The sequence below is a fragment of the Ylistrum balloti genome, unplaced genomic scaffold, assembly GCF_031769215.1.
Source record: "Ylistrum balloti isolate Yb309-2 unplaced genomic scaffold, AGI_CSIRO_Ybal_v1 Utg370776, whole genome shotgun sequence".
Taxonomy (NCBI): Eukaryota; Metazoa; Mollusca; class Bivalvia; order Pectinida; family Pectinidae; genus Ylistrum; species Ylistrum balloti.
Window position 1 is genome coordinate 297,283 of NW_026782454.1, and position 12,108 is coordinate 309,390.

The 12,108-nt window shown below is 36.6% G+C and overlaps 1 protein-coding gene across 1 annotated transcript; it reads left to right on the plus strand.

The window, feature by feature from the left end:
• Positions 1-115: 115 nt before the first annotated feature.
• On the plus strand, positions 116-12,108 carry LOC132558262 (pre-mRNA-splicing factor 38A-like). The gene is made up of 9 exons (XM_060222805.1): positions 116-245; positions 1,797-1,956; positions 2,338-2,459; positions 4,820-4,905; positions 6,331-6,432; positions 6,968-7,077; positions 9,729-9,790; positions 11,283-11,316; positions 11,438-12,108. The coding sequence occupies exons 1-9, from the start codon at positions 116-118 to the stop codon at positions 11,700-11,702; spliced, it is 1,071 nt and encodes a 356-aa protein (XP_060078788.1). The 3' UTR covers positions 11,703-12,108.

Sequence of the window (12,108 nt, forward strand, 5' to 3'; positions counted from 1 at the left end):
TAGAGAAAAGCTACGAAAGGTAACGAATATACTAATCTAAGTTCTCAAAGCGTTTGTAGGAAAAGCATAGTAATGTATACTTCGCAAGTTTTATCTTAACTAAACGAGCGTCAGCATGGCGAATCGTACAGTGAAAGATGCACATTCGGTAAAAGGAACAAATCCTCAATATTTAGTGGAAAAAATTATCAGAACAAGAATTTACGAGTGTAGATATTGGAAAGAAGAATGTTTTGCGTTGACAGGTAATGTTGGTTCAAAGTAACAATGAGTTTCATCATTCCGTTTGGTGATGTTTTCATTCAAAGTTGTGCTATATCTTAACTTTGTCCGTGCCATATTAACAGTGATGTATTATTAAAGAGAAACCAGAAGCAGCAATGATGTAACAGTTTTACAACACGTAACTCCGTCATATTATAGCCCAACTGGGAATCTCTGACTTGAATAAATTGAAGCAGTGGTCTGCAAAATGTCTTCAAATTTACCATCCGATCTGTTTCAGCTCCTACATGCATGCTATTTATTCTTATGATGCTGTTTATATGATTTGGATGCCTGAGATTGAACATTGTTAAATCAATAAGCAATAGCATTATTGTTGTCAACTTGAAAGCCAGTCTGAAGGGTTCTGACTACCTATCTGTGGACGATTGTTAAGATTCCTCCATATCTAAACATGCCAAATTCTAGCAATCATTGCAAGGATTATCGTTAAGGTCATGTTTTATATTATTGTTTACAACAATGCAATAGTTTTAAACCATTAATGGATGGAAAAATCAAACATTTTTGTACTGAATTGTGATAAAGCCATTAAATGTTGTAAACTAAATATTTTCATTTTCCTAAACAACCTCACTTTCCAGTATGTTTACATTTCACCAAATTTTTCAAGACTTGTGGTAAAAGATCTGCCTTTTCTACCAGTCTCATGAGAATATATATCTTACTTAAGGATACTTAAGGATACTTTCTGGAGCAGGCCTTTGAGGCCTCTATACCAGACTCCTCTAGTACGTCCCCACTAGAAGATGGATTGCCACCTCCAATAGTTGTTTTGTAATTGTCATACAGCACTTCCTGATTTTTCCAGTGTCTATCCAGTCTACTTTTGAAACAGTTCTTTGTTGGAGCTGTAACAATTTCCTCAAGTAAAGAATTCCAGATGTTGATGTTCCTATTTGTAAAATAGTGTCTCCTAACTGATGTGATGTTTCTTTCTGGGTATATTTTCAAAGAATTTTCTCTTGTTAGTTGTCTGTATTCTGTATTTTTCCAGAGGGTGCTGATACTGCTGGCTTTTCTGTCATAGTGTTCTTGTAGAATTTTATAGATTTCAATGAGATCTCCTCTATATCTTCTATATGATAATGATGGTAGTTTTAACCTTCTGAGATGCTTCAGGTATGAAAGATTTTTGAATCCATTTATTTGCTTTGTTGCTCTATAACAATATCTTGTTATTTTTATACACATTAATTTTATCCGCAGCATTTAGCTTCGTGACTTTGTTTGTGCTTTGTCATGTTTTCTTTCTTTTTCTTTTTTTTTTACAGAATTCTTATGACTGGATGTTTTTTGTTGCTTGATCTTTCTAGCATATCAGGCACACAGTGTGTACATAAAATTATATGCCTGTTGGTATTTTGGCCATCAGTGGTATACACTGAGCCACTCTTGCCATTGTTTTTTCCTATAACAACATTGGTTCTAAAGGTTGTATATTTCATATAATTTGCTGGGAATTTTCTGTGATTAAGAGTTTTAACAAGTATCTTGATAATCTCTTGTAGCTGCCTTATTGGTTGACAAGGCCATGGAACTCAAGTTCATTGGTGGTGTGTATGGAGGTAATGTGAAACCATCTCCATTTCTCTGTCTCGTCCTCAAAATGCTGCAGATCCAGCCAGAGAAAGACATTGTTGTGGAATTCCTCAGAAACGAGAATTTCAAGTAAGTGTTGTTTGTATAAAGTTCTTAATCCAGGAATAATTATATACCTGAGCAAAAGCAGTTTTCTAGATAAATAGTTTGTAGACTACATTTGCATGTTTTTATGTTGTCAGGGGAGGTAACTCTTTTTTTCCTCTTTCATTTATTCAAAGTTTCTGTCAGGAGGTGTGCTTATTATAGGACTCTAGGGGCCAGCACATACTCTCAAATTCATGGTTGGGCTCATCACAAGAGTGTGAAATATCATTTGCTAATAATATGACTGGGATTATTCACATCATGAGCCTCTTGGTGAGTAGATATAGTATAATTTTAAATTTAGAGCTTGATTTATGTCCAGAATTTTAAGTGACGGTGTAATGTATTGTCTTTTGTTGCCAGGTATGTACGAGCACTAGGAGCCTATTACATGCGATTAACAGGATCCTCCTTGGACTGTTATAAATACTTAGAGCCCCTGTATTATGACTACAGAAAGCTAAAACGTCAGAACAGGGATGGTGGTAAGTGTTACTGCAGAAAGGAAATGACCTGCAAATGTCATAATGTTGTTGAAATTATCATTTATCAGATTATCAAAATCAATTAAACATTTGATGCAATTAAATCTTTAACACATCATACAAAAACTGGATTAACCACAATCTTATTCAGCACAATACTTTCAGTGCAGAAAGCATGAAAATAAAGTTGGCACTAAAATACAAATATTAAATGATAACCCTGACAAAGCAAATCTCCATTGAAAGGTCACCTCCTTTGCTTAGATAGACAAAGCAAATCTCCATTGAAAGGTCACCTCCTTTGCTTAGATAGACAAAGTAAATCTCCATTGAAAGGTCACCTCCTTTGCTTAGATAGACAAAGCAAATCTCCATTGAAAGGTCACCTCCTTTGCTTAGATAGACAAAACAAATCTCCATTGAAAGGTCACCTCCTTTGCTTAGATAGACAAAGCAAATCTCCATTGAAAGGTCACCTCCTTTGCTTAGATAGACAAAACAAATCTCCATTGAAAGGTCACCTCCTTTGCTTAGATAGACAAAGTAAATCTCCATTGAAAGGTCAGGGTATCCTTTGCTTAGATAGACAAAGCAAAATCTCCATTGAAAGGTACACCTCCTTTGCTTAGATAGACAAAGCAAATCTCCATTGAAAGGTCACCTCCTTTGCTTAGATAGACAAAACAAATCTCCATTGAAAGGTCACCTCCTTTGCTTAGATAGACCCAGCGAATTGCGAATCCAAGATCACATGTATGTAACTGCTGCTGGTTTAATAGTAAGAAGACCTTTATATGTGACTTATACATATTGTAACACTCATTTAGTCCCATTGTGTAACTCACTTGTAGCAACCAAAAAGTCAGACAAATAGATACACAAAACTGTGTGGGGAGCGCAAGAGTTCATCTGTATCTGGACAAGGTCAGACAACTGGTGACTAAAGAGTGAGGTTAGTACATGTGTAACTCACTTGTAGCAAGACTGGGTCAGACAACTGGTGACTAAGGAGTGAGGGTAGTACATGTGTAACACACTTGTAGCAAGACTGGGTCAGACAACTGGTGACTAAGGAGTGAGGGTAGTACATGTGTAACTCACTTGTGGTAGGACTTGGTCTGTTGTTGATTTTTTCCAGAAATCAGAATTAAACAACATGTTTTTGTTTGAAACAGCTAGATGTGCATATTCATGCATTTTCATGCCTGTATGTGACGTATCATGTGTTGTATGTGATGTATCGTGTGTTGTATGTGAAGTATCCTATGTTTTTTGTGATGTATCATGTGTTGTATGTGATGTATCATGTGTTGTATGTGATGTATCATCTGTTGTATGTGATGTAACATGTGTTGTATGTGATGTAACATGTGTTGTATGTGAGGTATCATGTGTTGTATGTGATGTATCATGTGTTGTATGTGATGTATCATGTGTTGTATGTGATGTATCATGTGTTGTATATGATGTATCATGTGTTGTATGTGATCTGTATTGTATGTGATCTGTGTTGTATGTGAGGTTTCATGTGTTGTATGTGATGTATCATGTGTTGTATATGATGTATCATGTGTTGTATGTGATCTGTATTGTATGTGATCTGTGTTGTATGTGATGTATCATGTGTTGTATGTGATGTATCATGTGTTGTATGTGATCTGTATTGTATGTGATCTGTGTTGTATGTGAGGTATCATGTGATGTATGTGATGTATCATGTGTTGTATGTGATGTATCATGTGTTGTATGTGATGTATCATGTGTTGTATGTGATGTATCATGTGTTGTATGTGATCTGTGTTGTATGTGATGTATCATGTGATGTATGTGATCTGTGTTGTATGTGATGTATCATGTGTTGTATGTGAGGTATCATGTGTTATATGTGATGTATCATGTGTGGTATGTGATCTGTGTTGTATGTGAGGTATCATGTGTTGTATGTGATGTAACATGTGTTGTATGTGATTTATCATGTGTTGTATGTGATGTATCATGTGTGGTATGTGATCTGTGTTGTATGTGATATATCATGTGTTGTATGTGATGTAACATGTGTTGTATGTGAAGTATCATGTGTTGTATGTGATGTATCATGTGTTGTATGTGATATATCATGTGTTGTATGTGATGTATTATGTGTTGTATGTGAGGTATCATGTGTTGTATGTGATGTATCATGTGATGTATGTGATGTATTATGTGTTGTATGTGATCTGTGTTGTATGTTAGGTATCATGTGTTGTATGTGATGTATCATGTGTTGTATGTGATGTATAATGTGTTGTATGTGATATATCATGTGTTGTATGTGGTATATCATGTGTTGTATGTGATATATCATGTTGTATATTTTTCAGGTTTTGAGCTTATACATATGGATGAATTCATAGATGAATTACTCAGAGAAGAGCGTGTATGTGACATCATCTTACCTAGAATTCAGGTAGGTGTCAATCTTGTTACCTAGACTACAGGTAGGTGTCAATCTTGTTACTTAGACTACAGGTAGGTGTCAATCTTGTTACCTAGACTACAGGTAGGTGTCAATCTTGTTACTTAGACTACAGGTAGGTGTCAATCTTGTTACCTAGACTACAGGTAGGTGTCAATCTTGTTACCTAGACCACAGGTAGATGTTAATTGTGTTACCTAGACTACAGGTAGATGTCAGTCATCTTACCTAGAATTCAGGTAGGTGTTAATCTTGTTACCTAGACTACAGGTAGGTATCATTCTTGTTACTTAGACTACAGGTAGGTGTCAATCTTGTTACCTAGACTACAGGTAGGTGTCAATCTTGTTACTTAGACTACAGGTAGGTGTCAATCTTGTTACCTAGAATTCAGGTAGGTGTTAATCTTGTTACCTAGACTACAGGTAGGTGTCATTCTTGTTACTTAGACTACAGGTAGGTGTCAATCTTGTTGCTTAGACTACAGGTAAGTGTCAATCTTGTTACCTAGACTACAGATAGACTTCAATCTTGTTACCTAGACTACAGATAGACTTCAATCTTGTTACCTAGACTACAGATAGACTTCAATCTTGTTACGTAGACTACAGGTATGTGTCAATCTTGTTACCTAGACTACAGATAGACTTCAATCTTGTTACCTAGACTACAAGTAGGTGTCAATCTTGTTACCTAGACTACAGATAGACTTCAATCTTGTTACCTAGACTACAGATAGACTTCAATCTTGTTACCTAGACTACAGATAGACTTCAGTCTTGTTACCTAGACTACAAGTAGGTGTCAATCTTGTTACCTAGATACAGATAGACTTCAATCTTGTTACCTAGACCAAGTAGGTGTCAATCTTGTTACCTAGATACAGATAGACTTCAATCTTGTTACCTAGACTACAGATAGACTTCAATCTTGTTACCTAGACTACAGATAGACTTCAATCTTGTTACCTAGACTACAGATAGACTTCAGTCTTGTTACCTAGACTACAGATAGACTTCAATCTTGTTACCTAGACTACAGATTGACACCAATCTTGTTACCAAGACTACAGATAGACTTCAGTCTTGTTACCTAGACTACAGATAAACTTCAATCTCTTAACCTAGACTACAGATAGACTTCAATCTTGTTACCTAGACTACAGATTGACGCCAGTCTTGTTACCTTGACTACAGATAGACATCAATCTTGTTACCTAGACTACAGATAGACTTCAATCTTGTTACCTAGACTACAGATAGACTTCAGTCTTGTTACCTAGACTACAGAGAGACTTCAGTCTTGTTACCTAGACTACAGATAGACTTCAATCTTGTTACCTAGACTACAGATAGACTTCAGTCATGTTATGTATACTCCAGGTAGACTTCAATCTTGTTACTTCTCTATCCACAGAAGCGGTCAGTGATGGAGGAGAGCAACACACTGGACCCACGTGTCAGTGCACTTGAGGAGGACCTCGAGAACATGGACACTTCAGATGATGAAGAAGTTATGGTCAGTTCTAACCCCATCATCTAAGTGTTTCTTTGTAAAAAGAGAATCTGTTCTCTCAGATTTGGGCTGCAAAGTATTGCAGTAATAAACACAGCTTAGACTGATAGGATAGTGAATACTATAGAAAGACCAGTAATTTATTGGACCATTTTAGGAAACGCACACAAAAAATATACTAAAACAGGGAATTATACGACAAGAATGCTGGGGAATAATCTTTTCTTCTTTTATAGTGAATACATCATTGGTGTACTTTATAGTGTCTATACATAGTTGTAGTGAGTAAAATATCATACCTGGACCATATATAGTCTCCTTCACAGCCTTTGTAACAGAGAAGACTTGTTTAGCCTCCAGTACACTTTCCACTGCTAATGAACCCTGTTTTGTCTGATAACTGACAATACGTGAACTATAAAAGCCACTAATTAAAATGCTGAGATATTAGGATTTTACCACTGTCAGTGTATACCCAAGGAAGTATCCTGTTAGATCTCTTGTTTGAGATACCAAAGGTATCCATTTATCACTTCAGCATGAGAGGAGTCCATCACCAGAGCGAAGGCGAGGAGGCTACAAAGACATAGACAAACCCAACAGAAGTCCATCACCTCGATATGCTCGCAGTCCCTCACCTCATAGCAGGTAAACACAGCCACTGACTCCCTATTTTATAACAATTGTTGGTATCATAATGTAATAATTTGGTTCTGTTAATGACAGACTGGTCAGCGATTCTGTAGGAAAAGTTCAAAGTTTCCTTTTGGATGTATTTCCTACTATATATGAGGAAATATTTGTTCAGCATTTATTTTGCTCTCACATCAAACTGTTCATTTTCCCTCGATTATTTGCCCTAAATCTGATATAAAGGTATGTTCCAGCTTTAGATACATATATTATGAAATATTAGCCAACCTTTTGTATTTGCCTAATTGACAAAAAAGTGAAAGTAAAGCGCAGTGGAAGTTCCTGTATACATTGTAATTGACTGCAGGGGAGGTTACTATGTGATAAATACAGTTATACATGTGTTTGTACCTGTCACCGACTGTTTGGCTGGCTGTATCTGGTTTTAGCCACCATCATCAGATGGTTGGCTATTCAAATTGCCCTGCATCCATTGTCCATCAGTCCGTCTGTTCATCCATCCATAAACAATTCTTGTTGTCATTATTTCTTGAGAGGTACTGGATGGATCTTTCCCAAATTGCATGTAGATTCCCCTTGGCCCCTTTTTGTACCTGTTCGATTTTGGGACTGAGAAAATAAAAAAACAAATGGCCAACAGGCGACCATCTTTGATTTTTTCAATGAAATTTGTTATCACCATTTCTTGAGAAGTACTTGATGGATTTTTCTTAAATGTCATATGTAGGTTATTTTTGGTCCCTAGTTGTGCCCATGTTATTTTGTGTCTGATCAGAAAAACACAATGGCTGACAAGCAGCCATCTTGGATTTCACCCAGTAAAGATTGTTATCCCTACTTCTTAAGAACTACTGAATGGATCTCTCAAATTTCATAGGTATGGTCACACCTGTGCCTGTTTGATTTTGGGACTGATCAGAAGAAAAAATGGCTTCCAGGAGGCAATTTAGGATTTGGCTGGTAAAGATTATCATGGCTATTTTTCAAAGGGATGTTCATTTGTCTTATCATTAAGAGCTAAAAAAGAGAAGAGAAAAGAAGGGAAAAGATCCAACTTTCAAAGAGCAAATGAAGATCAAGCAATGATAGGCACCAAGATCCCTCTGGCATCTCTTGTATTTAGTTCTGTCTAGCCAGCATCTGTTAAGTTACTGTTTAGTAAGTGTCATTACACCAAATGATCTGGGTACTATCTTAGTTTGCTGTTAAAGCCCACAATCCATGGTGTTAACAGGATTTACAGTTTTAATCACCATCATAGCATTTCAGACATTAAAGATATAATATGGATGTACACATATACCAGAAAAATATATAGTAACTTCAGAAGGAGTTTACATTTAATTTCAGTTATCAAACATGAACAGTCCATCAAATTTTATTTCTAAACATCCCACAGCAAAGTCATGTATGGCTTGTTCTGTATTTTCCACTGAAATGGCTACAATACCTCTATCAGGAGTATTGGAGTAACAGCATCAGGCAAATGAAGACTGTCTGGACAGATTACAGCTGCTTGCATTACGTTGTGTGCCAGTCTCCTGCAGAGTCCTGACCAGACTGACAACATACTGACTGGACATGGTCTAAGACCTACTTCCTGAGGCAGGGATGAAGGCCATCCCCTTTGTGTCTACTGAACACTGATATACTTTAGTGAAAGTGGATCTTAAACATGAAATCAACCAATCAAGTTGTTACTAGAGTATGAGACTTTGTAATCTTAAAGTTGTGATGGATGTGGTTTGACCCATTCCTGAATTAAGGTTTGAGTTTCTAACGGAGTTGAGAGGATGAATTGTCATTGACACTCATGGCTGTGTAGGCCAGTTTACTTTGGGCAGATGTAATTGTGATGGTCTTGTTTTTTAAATGACTACAAGGTCACGGGGGTTGAGTACGATATTTATTTCCAACATGATCAGGACATCTTAAAAAGCTCTGAATGATGGCTCAAAGCCCATGTCCTAAAACTGACCATGGAGCTACAACAAATCCACTAGAGGTCTAGTTCAATATATATATCAATATATGTTCAGGCTTCTTGAACACGTCCTGTCTGGTCAAAGGAACGCCTCAGTCTGACAAGACAAAAGCCTAAACAAAGAAATATCCCGCCAAATCGCCCAATAAAAACAACCAATGAAACAACAGGAAGTATATGACATAACACCACAAAGACTGACCACTTGGATATTACAATAACTGGTACAATACAGACGAAACGAAATGGCACTAAATACAGATACATAACTATATGATACACACGATACTGTGTTAAGGACGCGACAATACAATACTCTGGACGATTGGAGAATAATGTTAAAATAATGCCAAAAATACAATAATACATATTTAATGAAACAACTTAAAAATACACGAAATAATGTCCCTGCTACACAGACATGAAGTAAGGTAGCCACCAGCTACAAGGAGATGCTGAATCAAAATCACCCTGGCTATTCATGGGCTGATCAACTCAGCAAATGAACATCATTTTCCATCTTACTAAAATTTACTGGTAATTTTTAGCTCTATATCCTGAAAATGTTTGGTAATCATCCAAAATCTTCCTGTCTAAGTCTCCAAGGTGTTTGTTATGTATGTATTTAGTTGTAATGAATGTATAATTATATTTTCCTCAGATCAAACCGGAAGCGTTCCCGTGAGAGAGATCGTGACAGAGACAAACGCCACAGATCTCCAGGTAACCTGTAATTGTACCTGTTATATATTCAGTCGTGATAATTCAAGGTTTTTATACCATGTAAGAATTCATTTTAGAACTGTATGTTGTAAGTTAATTATCGTCATCAATGTAGTTTTGTAAACATGTTGTTTTAACTTGACTCTTCCAAAAAATCACGAATGACCAGAACCATAACAAGATAACAGTTATACTAAGTAGGATTCTTATCTCGGTTATCTCCTCCAACATCAGTTGACAGGAGCCCAGAAAACCAGAAATTTATAGATTTTTTTTGGGGGGGGGGTGGAGGGGGAAGGGTGGGGGTGTCATGATCCAGTTATTTTGATATCATGAAGTTATATGTTAGATTTTTCTGTGGGTATGGTTTATAAGTTACAAAATTCAGTAAATCTGGTGAGTTCTTTTGTTCTCATACAAGATTGTGTTTATTGTAGGTGATTACAGTCATTGTTTGTTTGATCAACATTTTTCTAACAAATGAAAGACTGGTCACATGTCTCTTTACATGAGGGCAAAAAAAAAGGGTCATCAAACATTTTTTATTATCCTCGCTCAACAAAGTTGGCATAGATTATTCAAATGGGTTCTGTCTGTCTGTCCTTCTGTCCATCCAGATGCTGCTTTCTGTATATCTTTTGAAGGACTGGTCAGACTTTGATGAAACTTGGTTGGTACACTTGTTACCTTAATCTCATGGGAAATTCAATTAACAGCAAATTCCGCGCATATTAAATGAAATTGCTGTGATCTGATTGGCTGATTTCTTTGATCATTCTCGGCTGCTGCTTTCTGCACGATATCTTTTGAAGGACTGTTAGGATTTCGGTGAAACTTGGCTGGTAAACTTGTTACCTTAATCTCATGTTTAATTAACGGCAAATTCCACACACATTAAATGGGATTGCTGTGATCTGATTGGCTGATTTCTTTAATCACTCTCGGCTGCTGCTTTCTGCTTGATGCCTTTTGAAGAACGGGCCAGATTTTGATGAAACTTGGTTGGTACACTTGTTACCTTAATCCCTTGCTCAAGTTTGATGAACGGTGGATTCTGTGTATATTTAATGAGGTTGCTGTGACCTGATTGGCTGATTTCTTTAATCACTCTATGGGAAACCTTTCTGCACATTATCTTATGAAGGAATGATACAATTTTTAGGAAACTTACTTTGTAGACATATTACCTTCATGCCTTGTTCAGATTTAATTATCAGTAAATTCTATGCATATTTAATGAGACTGCTATGATCTGATTGGCTGATATGTTTTCCAGTTTTCCATGTTGCTCACTTTAAATGTATATATTTTACAAATGAACATTGGCGGGGATCTTGATTACTATATCCTTGTTGCTCCTTGATCTGATCGCTTTTTAGCCCATCACCATCAGATTGTGGGCAATTCAAATTGCTCTGTGTCCAAAGATGGCAGATGTTCCTTGTATAGAGTAGTTGTTTTGGCTAACACATTATTTTCTTTTGTTTAACAGAGAAATCAAGGCATCGAGATGACGATGATGATAGGTAAGTTCAATGGTGTTTTGTTTTCCAACTCTTCAGGATTTGCTTCTTGTATTTCAAATTACTACACATATTTAGATAGATCAATTTTCATTGTTATGATCTCTTTAATTGTATTTTACAGGAGAAGAAAACACAAAAAACACAAACATGACCATAAAGATCATAAAGACCGAAGTGATCGCCATCACAAACACTCGGACGACAGTGACCGTCATCACAAACATTCAGATGATCGTGATCGTGACCGTGACCGTGACCGTGACCGTGATCGCCACAGACACAGAGATCGACGGGACAAACGTGATGGAGGCCTATCACAGAAAGAACTGGAAATTAAGGAAGCAAATGAACAGAGGGCTAAACTTGGCCTACCTCCATTAAAGTAGTCTTTTCTTGGGACATTAACAGAGACTGAAGGTTGCTTGTCTCTAATAAATTAGAACTTCAGTGGGTATACATGAAAAGAAAGCCAAACTTATAAGTGTCTGTTTTACAGGAAGACTTTAGTGGGGCTTTGAAATAAACAGAGGGCCAAACTTTTTCCTTGTGTCTGAAATGTGACGTTAAACTGGTGAATAGTCAGAGAGGGTCTTCTTTGGCTCGGTCTAGTTTGTCTTGGTTTAGTTTGGATCAGGTTTGGACTGGATCTGTTAAGTTTGGATCAAGTCTAGTTTAGGTCAGGTCCTGTTTGGATTTGGCTTGTTTGGATAAGGTCCTATTTGAATTCAGTCCTATTTGAAATATGTGCCAGCAGGAAGATATGGTTATATAATAAACATTTTAACAACATGA

Coding starts and splice junctions, on each gene's coding strand:
- LOC132558262 (XM_060222805.1), top strand. CDS start 116: ATGGCGAATCGTACAGTGAAAGATGCACATTCGGTAAAAGGAACAAAT. Junction 4,906..6,330: donor TCATCTTACCTAGAATTCAG/GTAGGTGTCAAT, acceptor CTCTATCCACAG/AAGCGGTCAGTGATGGAGGA. Junction 11,317..11,437: donor CGAGATGACGATGATGATAG/GTAAGTTCAATG, acceptor TGTATTTTACAG/GAGAAGAAAACACAAAAAAC.